The sequence below is a fragment of the Aphelocoma coerulescens genome, chromosome 1A, assembly GCF_041296385.1.
Source record: "Aphelocoma coerulescens isolate FSJ_1873_10779 chromosome 1A, UR_Acoe_1.0, whole genome shotgun sequence".
NCBI lineage: Eukaryota > Metazoa > Chordata > Aves > Passeriformes > Corvidae > Aphelocoma > Aphelocoma coerulescens.
The window spans coordinates 65,187,086-65,213,979 of record NC_091014.1 but is presented as its reverse complement, the minus strand read 5'-3'; the positions used below and the strand labels follow the sequence as shown (position 1 = coordinate 65,213,979).

General features: G+C 46.6%; 2 protein-coding genes across 2 annotated transcripts; one reads left to right on the top strand and one right to left on the bottom strand.

Annotated features, from left to right (window-relative positions):
- Nucleotides 1-2,856: 2,856 nt before the first annotated feature.
- On the bottom strand, nt 2,857-7,170 carry MED21 (mediator complex subunit 21). The gene is made up of 4 exons (XM_069003290.1): nt 7,065-7,170; nt 6,721-6,835; nt 6,389-6,489; nt 2,857-3,582 (listed from the first exon to the last, which is right to left on the bottom strand). Exons 1-4 carry the CDS (start codon nt 7,104-7,106, stop codon nt 3,406-3,408), a joined length of 435 nt encoding a protein of 144 aa, XP_068859391.1. The 5' UTR covers nt 7,107-7,170; the 3' UTR covers nt 2,857-3,405.
- Nucleotides 7,171-8,175: 1,005 nt separating this feature from the next.
- Nucleotides 8,176-26,517, top strand: TM7SF3 (transmembrane 7 superfamily member 3). The gene is made up of 12 exons (XM_069003289.1): nt 8,176-8,332; nt 14,407-14,561; nt 16,423-16,573; nt 17,707-17,827; nt 18,590-18,761; nt 19,079-19,256; nt 20,531-20,617; nt 21,011-21,091; nt 21,793-21,945; nt 23,051-23,148; nt 23,687-23,849; nt 24,319-26,517. The coding sequence occupies exons 1-12, from the start codon at nt 8,263-8,265 to the stop codon at nt 24,579-24,581; spliced, it is 1,692 nt and encodes a 563-aa protein (XP_068859390.1). The 5' UTR covers nt 8,176-8,262; the 3' UTR covers nt 24,582-26,517.
- The last annotated feature ends 377 nt before the right edge of the window (nt 26,518-26,894 follow it).

The following is a 26,894-nucleotide window of genomic DNA, read 5'->3' as shown; positions in this document are numbered from 1 at the left end:
CACTATGCTCTGTACTATCTTTCTTCAAAGCACAATTTGTTCACTGGGCAGTACTTCTTGTCCACAAAACACGCAGAACTATTGCCCAATACTTCTGTTTCTTCCCACATGCTTTACGTCCATCTATTCTCTTGTCTCAACCAAAGTTTCCTTTCACAGCGCTCTTGCAGGTAACCTGATACGTTTGTTACCAGCTGCTGTGTCAGCTTTGTTTTCCCCCTGCCCCCCTCTCTCCAGTTCGGGAGGCAGTCAAGGCTTCTCAGTGAAGACACAATGCCACACAGGCTGGGGATAAGCAGAGGGAGCAGCCCTGGCAGAAGGACTCGGGGGTGCTGTGGGTGAGAGCTGGCCCTGCCCTGGCTGTGTGCGCTGGGACAGAACCCCCTGAGCTGGGCTGAGCCCCCAGCGTGGGCAGCAGGGGAGGGGGGATTCTGCCCCTCTGCCCCGCTCTGCTGAGACCCCCCTGCAGGGCTGCATCCAGCCCTGGGATCCCAGCACAGGAAGGACAGGGAGCTGCTGGAGCCAGTCCAGAGCAGGGACACCAAGGGCAGCAGAGGGATGGAGCAGCTCTGCTGTGAGGAAAGGCTGAGGGAACTGGGATTGTTCAGCCTGGAGAAGAGAAGGCTTTGGGGTGACCTCATAGTGGCCTTGCAGTGCCTGAAGGGAGCCCACAGGAAAGATGGAGAGAGACTCTTGGCAAGGGCCTGGAGTGACAGGGCAAGGGGGAATGGCTTCACACTGACAGAGAGTGGGTTTAGATTAGATATGAGGAAGAAATTCTTTACTCTGGAGAGGTGAGGCCCTGGCACAGGTTGCCCAGAGAAGCTGTGGCTGCCCCAGCCCAGGCAGTGTCCAAGACCAGGTCGGATGGGGCTTGCAGCAAGCTGGGATAGCGGAAGGTGTCCCTGCCCATAGCAGGGGGTTGGAATGAGATGATCTTTAAGGTCCCATTCCATTCTATGATTCTGTGATTCCCCCACTTTTTCTAATGTACTGAAAGTAGGAGTGTTACAAATGACACAGACCCAGTAATCTCGCATGCCCTACAATTCTTGCCTGAGTACAAGGACATCACTACCATTGCAAAGTGTGCTCTGAGCAGAGATGTTCAAACCCCAACAGCAGCATCTGGACAAATCAGCACATGACAGAGGGCAAAGGAATCCACATCTCCAGGCCCCAAACTCACGCTTTATCCATTAGACAGCTGCAGCAAACCAATGCTTTCCCTCCTTTTTTCTGTCACACCCAACAGAAGATACACACCTTGCTGACCAAGCTGCAGACTGTGAAAGAGCTGGTGAAAATCTACAACAGCTGAAGTATTGAAACATCAAATACACTTACGAGGGAGCTTATTTATACCTCTGGTTAAGGTTTACTTCCAAGTGTGACTACCTGTTTGATGCATAAACAGCAACTAGAAGAAAGAGCTTCCACAGTTAGGCAGTATCAGGCTGCAAAAATGCACAGTTTTCAAGTATAAAAAAATAGAAGGCTATGAAATGAAAAGAACTGTGGTTCCTGAAGATGTACACTGTCTTCCACAGTTCCCAAGTTAACAAGTGTGTGGTGATGCACGTTAAGGTATAAGAGGGAATCTACTTTGAAGATCAAACCCCTTTTCCAGCAACCTACAAATCTCAATTTAAGACATCTCAAAAAAAAAAAAAATCCACAAATCCCAAATTTTTCCCTCCTTTTAAGTCCACTAGTTCAAAAAGCAAGCAAACAACAAAAATTCACCCCACCCGAATTCCAACCATCTTGAAATGCACCGGATGTAGCTTTTCCACGAAAAACCAAAAAACAGGCCCCATGACTGATTTCAAATGAAAATCTGGCCTCTTAAGCCTCCCAGGACATGAGCATAATAAATAAAGGACATGTGGCTTGATAAACTGCCACAGGCCTGGGGCTGTACTGTAGCCTGTTCACCCTCCAATCTTTTTTTCCTTCTGCAGAATCCAATAGTACAAGAGTTTCACAAGAGCAGACTGTATTTATGACTACAGATATGCCCATTTCATAAAATATTATTAAGCAATGAAATACCAGTCTCATTAAGTAGTTCTGGTTTAAGTATTTGTTAGAGGTAGGAACACCTTTGTCTTTTTTAATCCTCAAAACACTGTGCTGTGCTACACTTGTTCTTTCACCAGGGCAGTCAAGTGAGAGGCTGCATCTACTTCCTGAAGGATCAGCATGTTAAAGGCATTTTTGAATTGCTCTTATTTGTCTGGATGCAATAGGAATATGTGTAACTTTCAAGTCCATGACAGTGTATTCAATGTATAGAAACAGGTGGTTTTGATCAGGAAATGAGCAGATGTTATGTAGCAACAAACAACATCCTGCAATAACAAGGCTGGTAACTCAAACCAACAAAAAATGACCAAGTTTAACCCCAAGTTCATGCTTTGAACCCTACACTACCTGCTGGTTTGGTGTTGGGGTTTTATTTTAAATATCAATAAGAGATACTGGTATTTCTATAGTCCTACAACAAAGAGCAAAAATTCATTCAGTGATTGAGTGTGTGAGGATAAAAACACCTCTGTGGAGCACCTTGGGGACAAAGGGAATCTTGCTGCTTATGATCACATCATTCATGTGGCAGCCACTGCTTACACTGAAAAGCAACTTTATGTAATAAGCTATTTTCAGTTTTCTCACTGCTAATTTTTACCCAGTCACCCAATGCTTCCTCACCACTGCCTGCTTCAGAGGCACTCACCAGTTGCCAAGAGAATACACAATATCAGCAAAAGAAGAGAAATAGCACAAGCAAGTAAGAGCAAGTGTGTCAGTAGCAACAATGGAGTCAAAGGCTCATTTGTGAGTTACAAACCATAATAAATGTCAGTATCAGACACCTGCAGGTTTATTTCTTTGTAAATGCGATGCCAGCGACAAGAACAATCACTCTGCAAACATCAGAGTTTACTTATCCTTTCACATGCTCTGTAAAGAGTGGTAAACCAGCCAATGAACAATACAAATGTTTAATTACCAGTGCTGTTAATTAAAGCAGATGACCATCACTGCATTCACAGCACTGTCTCCAGGGAACTCTGGCCAACTCAAATGTGTCTGGGCTTACAAAAAAACCATACCATTACTATAGTGGGATTAACTTATACAAATACTTCTAATAGGTAACAAATTCGATTGAAGTCATATTTGTGAACAGAAAGCTCGTTTCAAGTCAAGGAAACGCACATCAACCCACACAGATCCGGAGCAGAGTCCCTGTAGAAGCGTTTCTCACACAAAACCCGCAGAGCCGCTGCTCCCAACGCGGAGCAGAGCGCGGGGCAGGGAGGGCCGGGCCGGCCGCTCCATTCCCGGCGCATCCAGAGGCGTTCCCGAGGCTCTTGGGCTGGGCCGCGCTGCCCCCTGGCGCTACGAGTTGGGCAGGGGCTGGCTGTGGGTGCCGCTCCGGGTCTTCAGCTGCGACTGGGCGATGTCGGCCAGCGCGCTCTGGATCTTCTCGAGCAGCACATCCCCGCGGTACACGACCTCCTCCAGCCGCGCCGCCGCCTCGTGGTTCTCCTCCTCCAGCCGGTACAGGCTCTCAGCCTTCAAAGCAAAACCGGCATGATGCCCAAAGATTTTGGCTTTTTAGGTATTTTTCATATATTCGTAGCTCTGGAGGCTACTATTACATAGCCCTATTATTCTTCCTAGGCTTTCCCTTTAGAACAATAAGCTAACCCTTCTAATGCACACTTGGAATTCTGTTTAATCTGACTACAAAGAAGAAGCCTGACAAGGACGTTTTGTTTTCTAATCAGAATCTGAGAAGACACAAGAAATGGGGCAAAGAAGGCCCTGGAACAACTCCAGTGGGGTAGAACCCAGGGAAAACTACCTAACCAACCACTCTTCTAATTGGACAATATTTATTAGATATGCTAATTTGTTAAACTTATAAAATTGTAGAAATTTGATGCTGGGTATGCCCATGACCATCGGGACACCTGAAAGCTTCCAATAAAGGCCTGTTTTTTATTTTACTATTTTAACCTTGTTGCAAGAGTTTCCTCTTTTGATACTAGGCGACAGGGAAAATCAAGGATCTTCAACAGAACCCTAAAATGACTTTGCTACTCAAGGATGCTGAGGGAATAGCTGGTGCTCCCTAAAAAGGGAAAGGTTCTCTTTTAGCCCCTCAGTTATATCCTAGCATCTTCAGAGCAACTTGGTACAGCTTGCAACCTAAACCAGTGCATACCCACAAGGAATAAACACATACCAAAAAAAATAGGAATTTTAGCTTCTTTCATGCTATGACTCTTGGCTCAGTACAGCTCTTATGAGTATTTATCCTCTAATTGAAAGGATCTCTACTCAGCAGAACTGAATTTAAACCTTTCATTAAACAGCATGTTTCAGACGAAACTGTATTATTTAACCTCTTCAGTATCAAACTGCTTTTCAGTTAGACAAAATATTGCGAAATAAAACATTTTAAGTTCAAAATATTTCAATACTTTAAAATATTTACCAAATTTAAATTGACTAAAAGTTGTTCTAACCGAATAACAGAAAAGGCAAAGCAAAATAGTTTCAAAATGGTATTTTTTTAAAAGTAGTTATACAGGTCCTTACTACGTCCTGCTTGAACAAGCTGGCAGATTCTATCCAGATATTCAGCTTGTGTTCTGCAGGACTGATGTCTTTAATGAAGGTTAATGTAAGAGTGAAGGATTTGATAGCCCTTGGAAGGAGGGTCAGAGAAGGAAGGTGGCAAAGGTGAAAGACTGAAATTTAGAATGCAGCTCAGTGACTTCAGTCTCAGTTGTTTAATAGCTGACTGCAACTAATTCACAGACTAGAGCAGAATTTGTACTGCCAACTTCACCAAAAGGGAACTCAAAAGGGGTAGGTAAATTGTGTCGAGCATTCGTTTAGCAGCTCCTTTTATCATCTAAGACAAGACTCACCAAGACAACTTTAGTATAAAGAAAGCAGATCAGCCTAAGTACATTTCTATTAACCAAGTATTACCTACCACTTCTCAACCAAACCTATACTGCATATTTGAGAGTGTTTCAAGCACCTTCAACACCATTTCTTTGAAGACTATCAGAATACTTAATACTGCACCAAATTAGGCAACAGAAAATAAAAATCAAAACTGGAATCCAAGTGATGGAATCCAGGCTAATTTATCTTAAAACCCCACTAGACAGAAAGTAGCAGAAATTTTTGTGACATGAAGTTCTTCACTAAGACAGCAAGAAACTGTTGAAGTATCACCTCTAAGGGAAGCATCCCTAGTGGATAACCAGCTCCTCCTTCTGGAGCAGCCTGCTTTACCCACATCAGCTGCCACTTTGATCAGACCCTGCTCAGTCATGGAAGAAACTGGAATTTGTCTGCAGAAGGCATTCTATCTTCCGCTATTAAAAGTGCACTTACATGAAATTATGCATGAAAAGTGTTAACGAGCCCAATTAGTACGTTCAGCAATTACTGTGACTGTCAAAGTTTCCAAATTTAACCTCCTCTGTTTAAAACAAAACGTGATGCCACTGCCAAGCCATTTCTATTTGGCCCATTCGGTGTTAATCTTTTGTAAAACACTTTTGAATGGTTACAGAGTATCAATGCAGGTTTAAACCTTCAGGTGATCTTAGAGGTGATCACCAGGTTTGTCAGTGAAACAGCACTCTGCATCCTTTATGCATTCCAAAAAGAAAATACTTGATGTAATCTAGCCATTAAGAATCAAAAAGAAAAAAAGATGCTTTTTCATAAATGAAATATGTGAAATAACAGAAAAAAAAATCCCCCAAAATAAAAACCAAGTTTGGCTGGTTCAAAGAAAGACTCCTTGTTATTGAAAAGTGTTGGAATTATTTTGTGACAGAGCTGAAGAACTTAAAGGACACCCTGCAAACTCTTGAACCAGAAACAATGTGGAAGAACAAAGGATTTCTGTAAAGTGTTGGTTCTGCAGCTACAAAATGAAATGTGAGAAAATATGAAGTATTCTCTAAGGGGGAAAAAAAGAATAAAACAATGCATAAAGCATCAGCACTGTTCCATCTGTTCTGCTAATATCTGAAAAAAAGGGTGAGCAGTTTCCAGTATAGTGGTGGTGTGATAAAACCACCTTTTTTTTTTTAACATTCTAACAGAAAACTAAGTTTAAAATACTGAGTATAACCTTATTTAAAACTAGATGCAAGTTCAGTATTTCCACTAAGCCTACAAAGTACTCATAGGCTACCCTCATGAAAAATTCAGGTTTGTATTAAAATCGTTTTTCAACAACGACATGGCCTAGAGATGAAAAAATGTGTTTAAAAAAAAAAAAAAAAAAGGAGGATGTTTGCCTTCAGGAGTGTTGTGATATTGGAACTAGGAAAACTCCTACCTGCAAAGCTGCTGTGGATTCTTCACTGGGCAGGGAATCTATGAGAACATCGATATCCTTGGCAGTGCGAGCAATCAGAGCTGCGAACAGCTGGGCATACTCTGCACAAAACACAGCACAACTCAGGCAATCACTCAGGGAATTATTAGAAACAAGCACAACTCTGCTGTCACGATGTTCTGCAGAAAGCGCCACCGACACCCATTCACGACTTAACCTCCATCACTCCACGAGCTACGGGAGGAATTCTTTGCCGAGCCCGGATTTTGCATTCCCGAGCGCACGACGCCAAAGCACGTTCGCCTTTAGGAGAGACAGGAAGCCGGGCTCACCTTCCGTGGGGTTCACGGGCTGATCCTTGTTTATGGCCGTCTGGATGTTGCTGAAGGAGGCCGGAGGGCCGCACTGCTGCAGCACTCCGATGGCGTTACAGAACTGGTCCGCCAGCTGCCGGCACCAATTAACACCGCGTTAATCACCCTGCCCCTCCGCTACAGCCACCTCCGGCTCACGGCGCATCCCAGCCCGCGCAGCATGCCCGCCGTGCGGAGGGTGCGCACCCCCACCCGCGGCCGTACCCCCGGCTGGGGGGCCGCACCCCCGCATCCCCGCCCGGGCGGCGCAGCCCGTGCCGTGCCCCGCGGCGCCGGGGGAGCGGAGGCAGCGGCCGCCTCACCGAGTTGACGGCGTCCTGCAGCTGTGTGAGCCGGTCCGCCATGGCCGCGCCACCGCCGCCGCCCCTGAGGCCCGGGCACGCGGGGCGCGACCGCCGCCTGCCGGCCGGGAGGAGCGGTTGGACAGGAGGGAGGATCCATTCGCAGGAAGGGTGATCGGACATGGGAACGGGCTGCGCAGGGAGGCGCTGGAGTCACCGTCCTTGCAGGTGCTTGAGGAAAGCCTGGACTTGGCACCCAGTGCCATGGTCTGGCTGACACGGTGCTGTTCAGTCAGAGGTTGAACTTGATGATCTCAGAGGTCTTTTCCAACCCAAGTGATTCTGTTACTGCCACGGCGTGGGCAGCTTTTGCGGTGCAGCAGTCGCTCTGATCCGAGCTGAACGCTCAGGTGCTTCACTCCAGCCCCGATCTCAGCAGGCATCACGTCCAGCAGGGAAAAGCCAGAGTGTAGTGTCCCCAGCAAGCCAAATTAGAGCCAGCATCCGGCCTCCGTGGTCAGGGATCGGAGAATAAATGCCATTCGTGCCAGTCAGTATGTGCTCGTGTTTCTCATGTCTGACAGCTGGGTACAATGCCAGCCTTCCCCCAGGTGGACCTTAGAGACCATCTCTTTCCGACCCCCTGCCACGGGCAGGGGCACTTTCCATTACCCCAGGTTGCTCCAAGTCCTGTCCAGCCTGACCTTGGACACTACCAGGGATGGGGCAGCCACAGCTTCCCTGTGCCAGGGCCTCACCACCCTCACAGGGAAGAATTTCTTCTTAATAGCCGATGAAAACCTAATCTCTGTCACTTTTAAGCCATTTCTCTTATCCTGTCACCACGTGCCCTTGCAAATCACCACTGCAGCCTTGTCACTGATGCTGTGGGTGCAGCAACGATACAAACTAATCCGCCCGAAGTGTTTTCCCCGCTTTTGTTTGCCTGCGCATGTAAGCTGGGAGGTGGGGCCTCTTCACGCTCCTAAGTTAAAATCCCAAATCCCAAGCTGCTGCTCCAAGCCCCACCGTGCATTTTAGGAGCTGGCAGCTGTTACCGCGGCCGAGCGCTTCCCCGCCGCGCCCCCGGCAGGGCCCTCACGCAGGTGCCTGAGGGGGCGGGAGCGGCCCCTGCTGGGCGGGCCCCGCCTGCGCCCCGCCCCAGCTGCCCGGCCCTTCCCCGGTCTCGGCCCCCTTTCCCCGTTCCCTCCGCGGCGCCATGCGAGTGTCGCCTTCCCCCGCGCTGTTCCTGCTGCTCCTGGGGGTCCTGCGCCATGGCGGAGCCTCAGGTGAGGGCGGCGTGAGCCGGAGCGGGGGGGCGCGTGGGGCTGTGGCCGCCATTAAGCGGCCGGAGGAGCCCGACTCGTACCGGGAACTGCGAGGCTGTGCCCGGGTTAATGTCCAGCGGCACGGGGCTTGCTGCGACTGCAGAGCCTTTTGGGGTGTCCCCGGTGCTGGCGGGGCGACCTGCCGCTGTCTGGAGGGATGAGCAGGAGTGCGGATCAAAGCTGCCTGCGGCGCTGCAGAAGCGCCGTGTGTATTCGTGGTTATCTTAATCTTTCATGCGGACAAGGAGAACCACCCTCTTTTTTCCCCCTTTCCCTGCCCCTCCGCTTTTTTTTTTTTTTTTTTTTTTTTTTTTTTTTTACACCTTAATTGCTGTGAACGCCGTAATTTTAACTCTTCCATGGATAATTCGGAATGCTTTTAGCCGCGCCGTTGCGGGGATGCGGCGCAGCTGAGGACGCTGGTGTAGGGCTGCCTTCGCTGTGCAGAAACAAGCCGGCATTCGCTACCTATGAACATGAGCTTACATGGCAAAGGGAACACGGTTAAAAGTAGGTTTGTCTTTGGTTGGTTGGGTTTTTTTCCCCCCCAACCATGTACAGGTGGTCATGGGTTCCCACCACTCCCAGTGGATGGTGGGTTGAAAACCACTGTCGCTATCAAACTAGGGAAAGGAGCAAAACCTACAATTTGCATATTGATTCCTAAAATTACTTGTTGTTTGTACTGATGTAATCTGACTTTATTTGGCATAGGCTTTTTTTGTAATTTCCCTGTGTTCCTGTATGTGACTAAATTAGGAGTCCAGAGTTAAGTGTGCTGTAATAAGTGTAGTTTGGGAAGATTTACGGTTGCTTTTTTTTCTGGTTAAACTCTTATCTGTTCAAATAAAGGAAAAAATAAACAGTTTCCTCTCAGAGATAGTTCAGAGATAAGCAAGCAGTCCTTCTTGTTAGGGCTGATATAAGCCTCCTCTTCTTAGGTTTACTTTACTTTTAAACTTGTTTCTAATCATAGAATTGTTCGGGACTTCATCTCGTTTCAACCCCCCTGCCATGGGCAGGGACACCTTCCACTAGACCAGGTTGCTCAATGTCCCACCCAACCTGACCTTGAATGAATGAAGCTTAATTGTCCCAAAGGAGACTCTTGGGATACTTTGTAGGGCTGCAGGACAGCATTTGGGACCAGTCCCAGGTGTGGAAGGCTTCTCTCTGCCCAAGTCTCATGCCCAAGGGAGATGCCTCATGGAGAGCCAAGTATTCCCTGTTTCTTGCAAGACCTGAAAGCTTTGGCTGGGCACCTGATGGTGGCAAGCAGGTGTGAGAATGAAGGCTCAAGGTTTTTAGACCTTAAATGTTTATTTTAAAGGATGCTAACAAGCAGTTTGTCTCCTGGACTTGATGGAAATGGGTCATGTGTTGAGTAATTTTTTTACAGTATGTAAAAAGGCAAGGCAACTATGAGACTAAGCAAACTGCTTTGCCTTGAAGGAACCTGTTGCTGTTTTTCCTTGCAGGATTGAGGGTGGAGGGAGAAAGTATTTCCCTTGTGAAAAGCTAATAAGCTGTGTAATTTGTGTACCAGAGACTAGCTGATCATTAGGCCCTTTAAACAAGGCCACTTGCTTAATGGTTCACTGATTTGAAATTGTCTTGTGGTTATTCAGTTGTGGACACCCACTTTGCAGGGATGGGCTCTGCTGACTCCTGTCCTTGAAGATCCTGCTTCATTTTAAAAGTGCTGATTAGTAACATCTTTGCATGATGGCCTGTGTTACCTCTCTAGGTTTCTGATGGTCTGTAGCTCTTCAAACTTGGTGTGCAAGAGGTGTTTTATACATTGTGTTTGTTGCATTCCAAGGAGCTTTGTCCTCCTGAGGAGGAGTTCAACTGGCTGTGTTTGCTACATCCAGACCAACACATTAGTGTTGGAAAAACTGAAGTGAATTTAGAGTGTAGTCAGGACTGAGCAGTGCTTTTTTAAAGGGAGCTCATCTGGGTGAAACTTGTTTGTGGCAGCTGCTTAGTCCATGCAGAGACGATATTTTATGATCAGAGGTTCACACAAAACTCTTTTCTCACTTTTCAGGCTGTAAGGACCTCTAGCGTGTTGAACAGAATAGTCCTCTGGATGGGAATGGTGCAGATGGTGACAAGCCACATTCTGTGGTGTCATCTGCTTTGAGCATCAAGCTGTTCTAAGCATGAGTCTCAGTACACACACACACAAAGTTCAGAAGCTTTCAGAAATGTTCCCGCTTCTTTTGGGAGTGGGGTGGGTGCTGCCTTTTTGGGGGGGGTCCAGTAGTGTAGGAAGACAGAGACCTTGTAGTAGGGGTCTCCTATCATCCGTGTCTGCATGGCCTTACAGGTCTGATAGGATATGGCTCCAGGCTTTATTCTGTTAAGTAACTGTATGCTAATGTTTTTCTTACTCAAACTGGTTATCAGTCTGAGCTTGCACTTCATCTTCATTAAATGTCTTCATGTGACTACTTGTTGTTGTACACCCTGCACTGGAAAGTTCTCCTTAGCTCCTGGAGCTTGCTTACATTGGGTTGTGCATATCCACTGCAAGGTGCTCGGCACCCTGTAGAAATGTGTTTTCTCTGACTGCACAGAACTTCTCTGAGGAAAGCATAATGTTTGAGCATGGCTCTGTAGGTGAAGACTGTTCTGTGTGGGCAGCAGTGGCATTTCTTCAGTTGCGTTTCTTACTGGAAATTGGACTGCTAGGTGTAACCAAGAACCCAGTGTGGTTAACTGCTCTGTGGTGATGGGGAGTGACACTTGGCTATTGGAGCTGGAAACGTGGTTTACTCGAAGCATCAGAGGAGCCAAGAGATTGGCACTGAATCAGAACAATGGAAACGGTTCAAGCTGGGTGTTGCCTGTTGGGGAAACTGTGTGTCACAGGGAAGGGATAACAAGTGCAGAGACTCTGGAATTGATTGTCTTGTTGTTTAGAGTTAGGAATAAGGACTTTTGATCTCAGAAGAGTTCCAGGAAGTTCTGTTTCTGTGCTGTCTTTACTGGTTTTGCCCTTCATGTGAGAGAAAAGATAGTGCAGGGTGACAGAGTGGGCTGTTTGCCTCTGTTCATCAGTTCTGTATGTGGGACTATCGGTGCTCCAGTTCTACTGCTGGTACTGTGCATGGAGTAATACATGCTCAGTGCTCCATCTTTGCTCTGCTGCTGCTCGGTTTCAGCAATGCTGACTTCCTCTGAGCATCTGTTCAGTTGATAAGCTCTGTAATAGTGGGGGTTCCTCTCATGTATCTAACCCAAAATTACTCTGATGTGCAGTGACTGTTACAGTTCTTCCTACAGGGCAAGGAAGAGGGTTGCCTAGCACCTTGGAGTGTTCCCAGACCTTCACTGTTGGAAGCAATAAAACAAGTTGGGATGCCTGAATTTTGCTCCTGTCTCTGTTGCCGACTTGCTGGATCAACTCTCTTGCTTGTGAGGTGGTGTTAACTGTGCTGCTGGTCCTGCAGACCTGTCTAGTGGGCCACCTCCAGGCAGATCAAGCTTGCCCAAAGGAGAAGGTTGCATGCTGTGGCCAGCACTGTGTGGTTGTGGAGGTCTCTGTGTCTGTCCTGCAAAGGATATTTGACAAGACTGAGCTCTCTGTGGCTCAGGGAGTCTAATACCTGTCTGGTATTAGAACCAGAGAACTGGTGATAGCAATAGGCCTGGTGAATTGTGAGCTGGTTAATTTAATCAATTAGTCTTGCTCACCATCTTCCCTTTCTGTCTCAGTACCCCAGGAGTGACTTGTTCACATGACAGAGATGGAGAAGGCTGGAAGGGTGCTGTGCTCTGTAGCTGTGGAACTCTTCCAAAAACTTCTTAGAGGGCTCTGTTGCTCTGCAGTGCTCATCGTCTTTCAGGCCTGACTGGAAGTGTGGTTTGAGGAGCCTGTGAACAGCAAGCTGAACAATACTTGTGTGGTGGGTGTAGATGTTCTTGCTCTTCACCCTGAGTCTCTGCTCTTGTGCCCAGACTTTGGGATAATGTGTGTCACATGCGCTGTTCTAGGGGCAGTTATGCAAACAGTAAAGCAATATAGAACACCATACCTTAATTCACCATGCTAATTAAACTTGAGAGATTGCCTCTGACATTTAGAGTCTCATGATCATGCTGAAGTAGTGGCTGTGTGTCTTGCTGACGAATCTGTCCTTATTTATGCAGAGGCCCCTGGGTATGGGTACGGAGTGGAGGTGAGAAACGAGGCGAAGCAATGCAGTTTGTTTCCCTTGATGCAGATCACACAGAGAATGTGTACGGTTTCAGCTTTTTTCTTAAAAAAACATCTGAGTGTGAATGTCTTGCGGTTCAGGAAGCTCTGCTGAAGGTTTTAAACATCAAAGAAAAATATTTTTCTGGCATTGTAAGCTTTCACTGCAAATTTCTGAGTGTATGGATGTATAGTCTCTGCCTTCTGAATGCTTTTCTTAAGCATTCATCCTGCTACTTGCATTGAACTTGAGCTAATGAGGAAAGATCTGAGGATATCTGAATGCTGCTCAAGGGACTCTGAAGAATCAGAAACTGAAGGATACAAAGGTTTTTTTGCAGCTTTAATTTTACATTAATTACTGTGTGGAAATTTGGTGTAGAAACTTCTACCTTAACACAAACTGCAGATGATGGAACAGAAGAATGGAGAGTCTTTCTTTCCTCACAAGTGGTTTATGATCCCCCATATTTTAGCTGCCGTTTTATTGGTGATGCAGTACTGGCATTAATTGAATTTTGGAAGTGAGCATGTAAGGGTTGAAGTTCCTTCCTTCACTGTGTAGAGAGTGGAGGAGGCATTAGGGTGGGAGCTCCCCTCTGTTTACATAGCAAGAGGCAAAGAAACTGGCCAATGATGGCAGCTCTTGGCAGGAGAGAGAGGAAAGTAACAGGAAAGCAGTTAGAGAGTACTGGGTATAGCTTCAGATAAGAAAACTGTCCCCTCCCTTGTGAATGGGAGCCCCCCTGTGTCGTCAGCAAGTGTCTGTGGGATGGTGCTGCTGGCGACTGTGTTAGGGTACTTGGCAGTATCAACCCTTTCCACCAGAGGCAACTTCACTGAGGAAGTGTGTGTGTATGTGTGTGTGTGTGTTTAGGCTTGGTAAGTGTTAGGTCTGTTTGGGTGCTGCGTGCAGGCAGAGGAGTTCAGGGGAAAACCTGGAAGGCATTTTGCAGTCTGGCTGCAACCACCAACCAAAGAGCATCTTGTGGCTTCTCTGTGGCTGCTTCACTTTCCTCCCTTGGCATCCCCTGTCCCTCCAGAACCTAGCACAGGGAGAAGCCAGGCTTGCTTGCAGGACTTGAATGACAAGCCAAAGCTGATTCTCAAAGATCTTACATCCTAGGTCATGTGGTTCTCTTTAAATTAGAATGACAGTGGGTCATGGGGTTATACTCATTGTAAGAAGAAATGGTCTAGGTTGTGTCTAGGAAAAATTAGTCAGACTTTTAGGTCTAGAAATGGGGATGCAGCAGTCCTAATGATTAAAAACAGTTTGGCAGCAAAGAACCATGTGAAATAGCTGAAAGTTGGTAAATGTATGTATATAAACTACAGATTTGACACTGTCTTCTAGAAGTTGACTCCAATTCCCATGGTCTGTAGGAATTCACCTGGAAAGTCTGATGGATATTGTGCAAGTTGGCTGGCTGATACAAACATACTGACCTGTGTCTGCCAAAGATCAGGCAGTTCTCAGTATCTTGTCTTACTGACTTTTGGAGTGTAGCTGGCTGGTTGGCTGAGCTGGTGAGCTCAGCTGTATCAAATCCTGACTCCTGGTGGGAAGCCCTGTCCCTGTGCTCAGGTGAGTGCCAGGCTCCAGGGCAGGTACTCTGGCTGTGCTGGTATCTGCAGGTATAGCTCTGTGTGCAGCAGTCTCTGAAACCTTGGTACAGCTCATGGGATGAGAGCAGCACAAAGCAACCTCCTGCTCTGCTCCCAGCTGACTCATACTGGGCTACTGGAAACTTCCAGGCCTCCCTGGTAATTGCTTCCCTCTGGACCAAAAAAAACCCAACCCTGTATCTTCCTTTTTTTTGTAACGCAGGTCTTCTTGAGCTCTCCTTGGGAAAATTCAGAAATGTGCTACTTAACCAGACCAATCCAGTGGAGGCTGTAATCAGGAACATCGCCAGCAACGTGACTGTGGTTATTTTTCAAGTGCATGCCCAGCAGAGTGATGTGGTGATATCCTTTGATAAGGTAAGAGTGTCACTTCTGTTAAGTGCTGCCTCTCTTACAACAAAGGACTTGGCTCTGGTACATGCAGGACTAATGAACTGAAGCTGTATAAATAATGAGTGTCTTTTACCTGCGTGGCTTTTAGACAGTATTACTGTAGCTTCAGAAATCCTTTCTTGTACTTACGTGTTGTAGCTCTGTTTTGAAAGACTGAATGCTAAAGGAATTTCAGAGCTGGCTTGAAAATATTTCAAGGCACTTTATTTGGTGGAAGTGGTGCTTTTGTCATGTGGCTGTACTGACTGCTGTCCAGCAGCTTGTCTTATTAAAACCACATCTGTGTAAGTGTGTGCCAGATGCCCTATACATGATCACCTTGGGATGTTTATTTGTCTGCTTTTTCCATGGCTTGGATCTAACCACTGCAGATACAATGTGTTGTTATCCCAGCTCCTTGTCCTGAATCTAATTCTCCTTTGGTAACACATGGAGAAATTCCTCCACAGTATTCCAGTGAAAGCTGCTGCTTCTAGACAGCAATAAAAGCATTCCTGCTGCTATACCCTGTGTCCCAGTAATGATGGGACAAACTGAGGCTAATCTAAAATACTGATTTTTGTTGTTGTGGTGGTGGTGCTGGGAGGTTGTCACTGGTATTTGAACAGAACACTGACTAAGCTGAAGGTGGTAGATGGAGGTCTGACAGCTGCCATCCAGTTCCCCTCTCTCCATCAGCATCTTTGAAATCAGAATATACTGAGTGCCAGGAAGTATCCTGGGAAGCTTAGAAGATGACTGACCTGTAACACAAGTCACCCAGCTCAGCCATCCTTGTACTGGTGAAACAGCCAGGATTACAGAGCTGAGGCATTACTGTTAACACCTGTTCAGGCTTTGCTTACCATTGGTAGTATCTTCTGCTGCCACTTCAGATCCTCTTTGCATTCACAGGCCTTACCAGGCCAAGGGCAGTGATGCATAAATGCAGCTGTACTGCTTTAAGGGCTGGCCTGCCTCTAGAAATATGAAGTTGAGCCAGAGCTTGAAGTTTGCCAGGCCCAATGTGCTTCCTTGCAGTGTTGCCTTGGGTAACTGTGGCTGCCTTGGCCAAAGGCACTTTCCATGCTGAAAATGTGACTGCAGGTCAGCTGGTTGTTCCAGCCGTGAGACTGTGATACTGTCATTGCTTCCTGATCTTTCCTCAAGAGCCCTGGTTGTGGAAGGGATGGTGGTGCTGGGGATTGGGCCAGTAGCTGGCCTGGCCCCAAAAAGATCTGGCATTGCTAGTGTTAAGGCAGCTGTCATACAGTCATCTCTGTTCTGGTGGAGATAGGAAGGTGCTACTGTACACTGGCTCCCAGAACACTTCCTTGCTGCTATCTCACAACATTTTGTGAGGGATATTCCAGCCCTTTTACATTTTTACTAGTCAATCCATTGCCAGATCTACTAGCTAGATTTCTCTGCAAATTGCTTGTGATTATCAGTTCTGCAAATTGCTTGTGATTATCAGCTCTTTAGTAGTCCCACACTTATCACTTGGGGTTTTGAGCCTGAGCCAGGCAGTGTGTGGTGTCAGAGATCCCTTTTTTCACCAGCTAGGGATGCCATCCAGAGGGACGTTGACAGGGATGAGAGGTGGGCCTATGAAGATGTCAGCAAGGCCAAGTGCAAGGCCCTGCACATGGAGCTGGACAATTCCAAGCACAAATACATCTTGGGCAGAGCCTGATCTGTTGTAACTGGCCCTGATGTGTGTGCCTGGCAGGTTTGTGGCAGGACTGGGCTCCTGTGATATTATCAAAATATATAAATATAATCAAAATACAGTAGAAATCTTCTCAATAAGATCTGCTTTTTTCTATAATTTGTTTCTGTGCAGACTCCGTTGGTGAACAGCTCAGGAACTGGGGTGGACAAAGGGCTGGTGTCCATCCTTCGGCCAGAGCAGACCGTGTGTATGTGGTACCTGCGCGCCCTGGATGCCGGCCAGGTGCTCAGCACTGCCATCTCCATTCCCTACATGGAGAAAGGTACGTGCTCAGGGCATGCCAGCTCTGCTTAGTCAAGTCATCTGTGGAATGAAGTGTTGACCTTTCAGTCTTACATGGTGGAAATCTGATGGAGATACCAGAAATTCTTTTGAAATGGGCTGAATTTCTTATTGTCACTGCTGAATTGTGAGTTGTGTATAGGATGTAACTGTGGTCTTGCCACGACTCAAGCCTTAGAATAGAAAACTGCTGTGCATGTGACCATGAAATCAGAAATCTGTTTGGATTGGAAGGGGACCATAAAGATCATCCAGTTCTACCCCCCTGCCATGGGCAGGGACCACCTTCCACTCTTCCAGGTTGGTCCAAACCCCGTCCAACCTGGCCTTGGACACTGCCAGGGATGGGGCAGCCACAGCTTCTCTGGGCAACCTGTGCCAGGGCCTCAGCACCCTCACAGGGAACAATTTCTTCCTCATATCCAATCTAAATCTACCCTCCTTCAGCTTAAAGCCATTCCCCCTTGTCCTGTCACCCTAGGCCCTTGTAAAAGTTCCCTCTCCAGCTTTCTTGTAGGCTCCCTGCAGGAATGGGGAGGCTGCTGGAAAGGTCTCCCCAGAGCCTTCTTCAGGCAGAGCAGCCCCTACTCTGAGCCTTTGCTCATAGGAGAGGTGTGCCATCCATCTGATGGTCTTCATGGTCCTCCTTTTGACTAACTCCAGCAGGTCCACATCCTTCTTGTGTTGGGCTGGGGTCTTGCCAGAGCAGCAGAGAGGGGCAGAACTCCCTCCCTGGCCCCGCTGCCCACTCCTCTTTGCGTGCAGGATGCTGGTGGCTGGCTGGGCTGTGAGCACTCGTTGCTGGGTCACGTGAAGCTTCTCGTTAGCCAACACCCCCAAGTGCTTCTTCCTCAGGGCTGCTCCCAATCCATTCTCCACCCAGCCTGTGTTTGTGCTTGGGATTGCCCTGACCCATGTGCAGGACCTTACAGGAGCTTGTATCCTTCTGTTCCAACACTCCAGTTGCTGGAGTCAGCCATGTGTGGGGACCTGTCACAGGCTGCAGTGAAACCCTTTTGCTGCCTGCAGGGCCAGAACCTGATGATTTCTTGTGCTCAGCAAGCAGACAGTGCCTGCAAGTGCATAACTGCGGTTATCTTCTCTGTGTTCTAGATCCTATTCCTGGGGGCTGCAATCTAGAATTTGACTTGGAAGTGGATCCAAATATTTACCTGGACTACACATTGGTTGATATACACATAAAGTTTGCCCCTGCAAACTTGGGATATACCAGGTGCGTGGAGAACTTCAGTGCACTGAGCAAGACCTTTTGTCCTGTGTTTGGCCAAAAGGCTAAAACAAGACCCTGCTGTAACAGCTGAACCATCCAGCTGCTGGCAGGAATCTTGTTTGCTGCAGCAAATGTAAATGGGGAGAAAGAGGAGGGGAAGAGGTACTGCAAGAGAGAGATAAAAGTTCTCATTATGTCTTGTGGGGGAGGTTATGCTGCTTCAGAAATGCAAGCAGTCAGCAAATACTGGATCTTTCCATTCCTTGTAACAACTTGATTTGTTTGAGGAGCAATTGTGTGTTACAGCCAGTTTTATTTCTTTACTAGTACTGAAGCATGATAATAACCCAGAGTTTTGTTTAACTTGAGACTTCAAGTTAAAAGGCATTATTCCCTGAGTGGTGCCTGGTGTCACAAGTGATAGGCAGGGAATTGGGAAGACTGTGTTTAGAACTGCATGGAAAATCAAACAGTAATGTTGTAGTCTTTGGCTGTTGTGGCCTCTTGGAATTCTTGTTATGGCAATTCATAGGAAGCCCCTGTAAGTGTAAAAGCACATACCAGCACAGACCCCACCTGTCCCAGGGTGCTTCTGTGTGATGCTGCTGTGCTCTGTGCCCACAAATACAGTCCAGCTTTGAGTTAGCTGCTGGTGTGCACCTCTAAAGAGTAGAGGCAAATCCTGTGGACAGGTAACTGCGTAAAACCAATGTTAAACTCTGGGGGCTCGTTCTGGGCACGTGGCTGATTTGTTTTTCGTTGCAGAGGAGCAAACCCCCCCTCCTGTGATTCAGGGACTGGTCAGAACTCGCGGTGGCGGCTGCGCTACGATGTGTACCAGTACTTCCTGCCAGAGAATGACCTGTCTGAGATGGTGCTCATGAGCCACATACGGAAAATGTCTGGGGTGCAGAGTATCAAAGCCAATGGCATTAAGGTGAGCCTGAAGCGCTGGGTACCAGCTATGTGGCAGTGGTGCTCTCTTCTTTTCTCCTCCCCTGTGCTTGTCTTCCTGGAGGGGAGATGTAAGCAGGCTCCCTGGCCCTGCTGGGGAGTGGAATGGCAGCTTTGCCTGCCTCAGAGGCCAGACCTGGGTCAGTAGGCTGGGAGGGAACCTGAACCATATCTGGAAACTGGGAGGAGCAAAACACAGGAGTGGGAAAATCTTCTGCCCTGTCAGAAAGCACAGTAGTGCTGGAGGGGAGACTTCCATCCTGTGAGCCTTTAATGCAACACAGGTACTTAATTTTCCAGATGCTTACGCTGACAGCTGATGACAAGACCAATGTCTACTTCTCCTCACTTCCTGGACAAGGTGTGATCTACAATGTCATAGTGTGGGATCCTCTTTGGAACAGTTCTGCTGCATACATACCTGTGCATACATATGCCTGCAGCTTTGCTGACCTGGTGGACAACTGCTCTTCCCTCAGTAAGTTGGAAATTGTATGTCCTTGCCAACTCCTCTGCAGCTTGTTGTGCTCCAACATGCTGACTGTGCTTTAAGATTGTTTTTCTGATGTGTGCAGGAGATCTTTGTTTTACACTGTGTGTATTTTGTTACTTCATGGTGAAGTCTGCTTCTTGGTTGAGCAGAAAGTCTAGAATGATGAAGTAAGACTAAGGAGAACCATTAGCAATTAAAGGTTTAACTTAATGGGGGTTTAATATGTGGGTTGCAAATGTAACTGAACTCTCTAGTGCCACTCCAGCTTTGTCCATTTCAACTAGATACATCATTTCAAATCATCTGTATGACTGCGATGCTGAATGTGAAGCTGAGTTAAACAATAATAAAACACAGACTAGATTGGGCTTCAGCTGGATTTTTCTAACTGTGTGGGTGCTAACAGGAATCAGTAACCTGCAGGTGTTTTGAAAGGAGGCAGTCACCTAAAATTAGAGTGAAGATAATGTCAGCAGTAGTGGTGACTACCAAGTCATGCTGCTTTGTACAAAGCTATATAATGATGGAATTTGAGCAGAAACAGAGCAAAACTGCCACTCCAATTAGGAATGCAGAAGTGACACGAATAATTGGTAGAATCTGGTTCATAAAGTAAGGTTTGTCCTCATTATTTTCTTATATACTGTAACACAAGTGACTGTTGTCAAACTCAGTGTTGTCCTATGACAATGTGAGACAAATTACCTATGCTAAACCTCTCTAATTCAGAGCATATGGAAAATGTGGTTTACATCTGCAAATAGCTTAAATATAGGTAAGAAATTTGCCTAGAAGACAGAGGTGAGCCATAATGGGATGCTGATGATCATTTCTGTTGCTTGGCAAATGTATGAGAGGGAGACAAATGGTGAAGGCTGCAGTGATTAAGCCTGTAGTTGCTGCCTGGTCCACTAATCCCACAGCCCTGATTTTTATAGATGATTGGATGTCCCTTTTTTTAAAGCCGAGCAGAGGATTTTCAGGCAAAGTTGTATCTGTATTATGAACAAGTTGCATCTACTTACAGAAACTTCTCTTGAATAAGGAGGAAGCTCTTGATTTCTTAATCAGTCTGGGACTATTTCAATATTCTGTTGAAGATCCTACCAGGACAACTTCTAGTTCAGGCATTGCAGATCTGACAGAGTGGCAGCTCTCAAGTTGTCAGTAAAATTTGTGACAGCAACCTGACCTTACCTTATGTCCTTGTTGGGACTGTGAGGTAGAATGCTCCACTAAACCAACCTTTCTTCTTGTAGGTAAACTCTCTACCAAAGTATTCTTCACTGCTTTTGCTGTTCTTGGTCTTTTCACCTGCTTTTTTGGACACAGGTTCTGGAAAACAGGTACTGAATATTTCATCTCGTCTCATTGGAACTTCTTAAATGTTACTCGGTGTAACTTAGAATGGTGGTATTACTACCAAGATTCACTTGATAGTGATGCTGTGCCAGTTATGTCCACTGCCTTGCTTTTATAGGCTCTGAGCCTTTAAGCTCAGAGCAGGAAGTTTCTGGCATGCAAAGAATAGAAACCTAGAACTAGGGTGCATTCTGGGCAATGTAGCTATAAATTTGTAATTTTTGACTATCTTTGGTGCTTGAGGACAACAAAGTGTTGTCTGGCTCTCCTTTTGTGAGCTGCCATGTTCCTTCCCCATTGTTTTATGAAGATGTCTGAAGATCCACTGAAGTGGGCTTGGTATGAAGCGTGCTAAATATTTTTTCCTTCTTCTCTAGACTTATTCTTCACGGGCTTCATTGTCACAGCATTCATCTTCTTCGTATTCATTACAAGGATAACTGGCCTTAGTTATGATGGTGAGTAGATGTGTCAGGATACTCTGTGCTCTTCCCAGACTCTTGTTGTGAATCCCTCAGGGACAATCTCAGTTGTGCTGTTGGCCAGCCACAGGAGGGGTAGCAGAGTGATGCCTGGGTGCTTGAGCTCTGATTGCCGTAATAAGTGAATATGCAACAGAGTAAGCGTTGCTTCCAGCATCACAGTGATGCAGACTTAATAGCTGTATTTAATTTCAGCATCTATCCAAGGAAGATCAGAGGTATTTGGAAATTCTGGAAATTTGCAACATACTTTCTTTCTACTTTGACAATGCATGGACCTCTGTTTCAGGTCAAATGCAGGTTTCATCTGTAAAATGGAAGTAGGTAGTCTGCACCCAGCTTGTTAGACAGAATTAGTTCTTTCTGTCTGTCCCACCTCACAGAATTCCTTTTTTAATACATGTGCAGTAGCTGTAGCCACCTGAACTCCCTGGGAACTCAGGGTACTGCTGTACGTGGTACCAAGGCCTCCATTCCAGCCCCCCTGCCAGTCTTTCAGCAACACATACCCAGCTGTAGGCTGGTGAAGTGAAGTGCATGAAGCAAGTTCTGATAACTTGTTACTTTATGCAAACTCACTGAAAAAACCCAAACAAGCATGTAAGTAAAGCTGCTGAACATGTTACTGCAGGAACTGAAGTTTCCAGAATGCTGGAATTTTCTCTTCTCTCTTTCAGTGCGTCTTATTTTGACGGCAGTGGCTGGAATTATTGGAGGCCTGCTTTTGGTTGTGAGCTGGTGGAGATTTGGCTCTGTCCTGCTCTGCATGTTTGTTATTGGACTTGTGTTGGGATTTCTCTTCTCAGCAACACTCTTCTTTACTCCCATAGGTAAGCATGGGAATCCTCTGCTTGGTGAGTGCTGTGTTCCTGCTGTGCTACAGGCACATTGCAAGGCTCAAGAGTGAATGGTACTCTCTGGTTTATCTTAGTGGGATGTTTAACTTTCCCTTTCTGGTGCAGGGAGGCATAGAGATGTACCTGAAACCTTCTTTCAGCTGTGCTGTAATTAAAACTCTTTGAAGAAAAGGAAACATTATTTTGCAGAGAACTTGGTGACTCTTCCTACTGAAACTGTGTGCCATCTCTGTGACACCAGTTCTGCTCCAGGCCTGCACTTGCTCTCTTGTTGTCTGTCCAGAACAAATCCCAGCAGAAAATCTACAGTCTACTTTGAAGGCTTCAGGCATAAAAGCTGTAGACAACTTGCTTAGAAGCCAGTAAGCCTGCTGAGCTGGAGTCCCTCTGGGACATCAGAGCATGAGCTGTACTTTATTGTAATTTTCAATCTCATAACTTCTCTTTTTAGGGTCCCTTGGTGGGACAGTTTTTCATTCTCCAGTTCATCTGTGTTTGACTGAAGCCATGATTCTGTGATGATAATCCATGCAGTCCCTGGTTGCTCCTCCTTGGAGTGGAACAGTAATTCAGCTAGCGGTCAGCTTGTCCCCTCTGGTTTATCCAATCCACAGGCCTTAGAAAGACAGACAGAGCAAAGAAGGGTTTGAGTGATTTAATTTTCCTAGAGCCAGAAGAATTTTCTGCCTGTTGTTGTGATGGCTACATTTGCACCATACTCTGGAGTCAGATGCAGATTTTTAGCTTAGAAACCCATATTGGGCAGCAGTACTCTGGTACTTTTCATTCTTACCAGGTGATGAATGTGAACATTGTCAAAAATCTTTGTTCCATGGATAAGATCTGCTGTTCCAGCACAGAGGACAGGACCTGTGCTCAACTGGGACAGTTTTTTTGTTCTTGAGTAACTGTTCCAATACATCTTAAACAGTCAGGATTTGAGCTCAAAAACTGGGCTTTTCAACAATGTACTCCAGGTATTTCTGAACGTACAGAATTTTGGGGGGGAAAAGCTGACCCCCATACACTTGTGAAAAAGGAAATGTTTCCCTCACTGATGAATGTTGTGTCTTGGCAGGAAACTACAGGGTCTTCCGTGATGATGTGGTGTTCTGGGTGACCTTTACCTGTGTAGCCTTGATGATTCCAGTGCTTTTTATTGGCTGCCCAAGAATTGTAAGTAACTGTGCTGTCACCTGAGAAGGGGGAGGGGTCAGACTTCTTAATGCAAAACCATGGGATATGTACAGAAAACTTAGCACAGCTTTGTGAAGCTCAGCACAGGGCCAGTTGCAGGCAGTTCCTGTTCCCTACTTGGGCTGAATGGTCCATAAGGAAAGAAATGACTTGTTGTAGTTTTGCACACAGCATCCACTGCATTTAATTGACTTCTGCTGTCTTATCAGCTTGGCTGGGTAACAGGTGTGTACAGCCAATTTATCACAGAAGAACTGATAAAAATTACAAAATACTTGTCCAGAGAAGCTGTGGCTGCCCTATCCCAGGCAGTGTTCAAGGCCAGATTGGAAAGGGCTTGGAGCAAGCTGGGACAGTGGAAGGCATCCCTGCCCACGGCAGGAGGTTGGAACTGGATGGGCTTTTAGGTCCATTTCAATCCAGGCCATTCCATGATTCTATGATTCTAATGTCTTAGGGAGGTGGGGAATAAAGAGTGTTAATCAGCCTCCTAAAGCTGTGTTTTTCTTCTGTCTAGCTGAACATTCTGGCCTCTGGAATAGTGGGCTCTTACACGGTGATCCTGGCCATTGCTTGTTATGTCTACACAAGCCTTGCTTACATTACCTTAGACCTGCTCAGAAGGGTCCTCAACAATTACTTCAGCAGAGCTTACACCAACGTGCCTTTTCAAAGGAATGGTGAGTCCTCCTAAGACTTTATTCTCTTTTTAAGGAGGAATCATTGCCTCTTTGGCTCTGTTGTAAACAGTGAGTGAGGGCAGGAAGGGGATGTAAGGAGAACACAGTACAGTGTGAGATTTAACATCCACATGAGAAATTCTAGTCCTTCAAGAGCAATACTGAGTAGACTCAAAGGCAGGAACCATCTTGCAGGTGTTGTGACAAAGGCCCTTGTGGTGCTGCTCAGACTTGGGCTGGCAGATTGCTGAGGAGTTTGCAGAGTGGGCAGTCAAAGGCCTGGTTCAGAGAAGAGACTCTTCCCAACTCCCTGTGTGTCATGGCCTCTGCATGGAGTCACTCTGGGCATGTGAGGATGTGGGGATGATACTTCATTCCTTTCTGTCACTAAACTAAATGTGTGTGTTTGTGCTTGGGGAAAGTAAGGAATGTTCTGCATTGCTGCAGGAATCTGTTTCTCTTTTTCTAGACTTCATCATCCTGTCAGTGTGGGCAATGCTGGCCCTCAGCGGGGTCACTGTGCAGCTCCGCCGGGAGAGGAGTGAGGTGCCCTTCCCACCACATCCCTATCTCACCTGGAAGAGGGAAAGGGAGCGTAGAAGCACCAATGTCTTAGACCCCAGCCATCATATCCCTCCCCTGAGAGAGAGGATCCACAACAAGCTGCTGCATATCAAAGTGTTCTTCCAGAAAGACCAGCCAGCCGGGGAGAGAACTCCACTGCTTCTGTAACTTTCCATAACTGGTGGGAACGGAGAGGGAGGATCTGGGAACGGTGAGGTGATTACCAGCAACCAGCCAGTGGTGCAGGATTTACCACTGCTAATTTGTCCTGCTGAATAAGAGATTGCTGTTTGCCCAGCTTGGCAGAGCAGTTACCTGTCCAGTACACTACATGCTGTTTGTGGCTCTTCTGTGGCAGGCTCTGCCTGCTGCAACCTGCCTGTGTCCAGCTGCAGGATCCTGTAGTCGTGGCCAAGGACAGGCATTGATCCTGTGGGGTCTGCTTTGCTGTTTGGGTACGTGAAATATCAAACAGGCCTTGGAAAGCAGCCTGCTGGTCGTTCCCTTGCATGTGGAAACCTCTGCTGAGGCACTGCCTGACTCGCTCCTAAGAGTGAGCAGCCTGTCCAGCTGTGAGGGGAGGGCCAAGGACTGGACACACAAGGAGTTCTTCCAGCAGGAACTGAGCATCTCCTTCTAGTAGAGGTACAAAATGTGTGGCTGCAGACACACTGGTTTCCAAGAAGTGTTACTGAACCTTGCAAGCTGAACTAAATGACTTGAATTGAAACTGCACTGAGTTAACTGTTGTACGTGTGCAGTGTGGGGCTCGGGAACAGGGACTGATCTGAGATAAGAAGACCTTTTCCCTCACTTTTGGGTGGTTCTGTGGCAAGCTGGTCATCTGGTCTGTGCAGAGATGACTGCTAAGAGGACACAAGAGGTTTGTGTCCCTGTTTGCTTTCTGAACAGCTTGTGTCTTGTTTCTGCTCTGGTGTAGTCTCTTTTTTGATGGTGCTGTCATAAAAGAAAAGAGTAAAAAATAAGCTGTTTGTAGCCAGTGGTAATTTTTTCCCCTGGAGTTGGCTGAAACACTAATTATTTATTTTTAATCATCTTTTAATTTTGCCTTTAAGGGGTGAAAACAGCATTCAGCTAGCAACGTACTGACCAGGAACTTTGCTGACTGAATGTGGTCCTTATCTATTTGAATTGCATCTGCTCAAAGCAGAATGCAGTATAAAAACAGACGAGGGACCAATCTCATGTGGTGGCTTTATGCTCTTCCTTAAATAAAACCCCAAGAGCCATTTTCAAAATGCTGACTGGAGCAATGTATTATTGGCTCATCCCAAGCAGACCTGAGGCTGTTTTACCTGTGCTTCCCCCCGTGCCCCCTCCTGGTCTCCAGTGGGGGTCTGTCATGCACTGAAGGATGGCTCAAGTCTCACGTCCTGTACCTTGACACAGGTTATGGTGACTCTTCCTCCTTCTCCCTGTGTCTGAACCTGCAGTGAGGGCAGCCAAGTGCACAGTGCTGCCTGCGTGATGTGAGTGGCTGCTCGGGTGCCTGCACAGAGCCTCCATGAGGGAACTTTCCAGGGGTGGAAGCTTAAGCTCTCAGCCACCACCTTAAATTCTTAGTAGGAAATATGTAAGAAACAGCTTTTTCTGAGAAAACTGGCAAAAGAACTTCTGGGAACTTGGTTGGAAGTTGAAACACCCTGGTATAGACAGGAATGAATGACTTTTAAATGGCTTTTCTTTGAGGCGTGAGAGCTCAAAGACAGTGTCCTAGGTGACTGAACCCTTCTGATGTTTAGACAGACAAATCCCATCATTGCTTGGAGCTGGACCATCTGCCTCAAACAGCAAAGCAAGGCTGAAATCCTGCAGTTTGGGTCTTGTTGCCCTGTGCTGTTGTGTGGCACATGGTGTAAACAAGGAGCTCTGCCCCAGTTCTCTGCCCGTCCTCCCTGCACTGATCCTGAGCGTGTCTCTGCCATGTGTACTGGCAAGCAGCAAACACTTCTGTGGTATAGAAATGCTCTTAAACATGTTTACCTTGGTGGGTTTTTATAACTGCTGCGATTAACATTGTGCAAGAAACAAGTTTAACTCTAATTTTCTATATCTTTTATAATAAAGATGTCTTTTCAAAGAATATTGGAACTAAAGAGGTCTCTTTGAATTCAATGGTGCTTTTACAGTTTAGCTTCTGCCTTTGATCTTGTAGGGGAGAGTTTGCTTTGAAAAATTTCTTCTTGCCAAGGGCTGAGGTGGGGGAGCTTGGCTGGTGTTGCAGTGACACCCAGAGGTTGTGACATGTGGCATGTGCTCTGTGCAGCCACTGAGGGAAGCGCGTGGTCCAGAGAGGCTTTCTTTTGTGAGCTTTGTTAGATGAGGCTCTAGAGAACAAAGGCATGGTTGTCATCCCCTTCTTGCCTGAAAATTGGTCTGCAAGATCACATAGGAATTCTACAGCAAAGCGGGCTTTGAACTCTTTTTCTGAGATCCTGACTTTCCTTTCTTTAGTTCTGC

Coding starts and splice junctions, on each gene's coding strand:
- MED21 (XM_069003290.1), bottom strand. CDS start 7,106: ATGGCGGACCGGCTCACACAGCTGCAGGACGCCGTCAACTCG. Junction 6,836..7,064: donor TGCAGGACGCCGTCAACTCG/GTGAGGCGGCCG, acceptor TGGTGCCGGCAG/CTGGCGGACCAGTTCTGTAA. Junction 6,490..6,720: donor GCCCGTGAACCCCACGGAAG/GTGAGCCCGGCT, acceptor TGTTTTGTGCAG/AGTATGCCCAGCTGTTCGCA.
- TM7SF3 (XM_069003289.1), top strand. CDS start 8,263: ATGCGAGTGTCGCCTTCCCCCGCGCTGTTCCTGCTGCTCCTGGGGGTC. Junction 18,762..19,078: donor TCAAAGCCAATGGCATTAAG/GTGAGCCTGAAG, acceptor TTAATTTTCCAG/ATGCTTACGCTGACAGCTGA. Junction 19,257..20,530: donor GGACAACTGCTCTTCCCTCA/GTAAGTTGGAAA, acceptor TTCTTCTTGTAG/GTAAACTCTCTACCAAAGTA.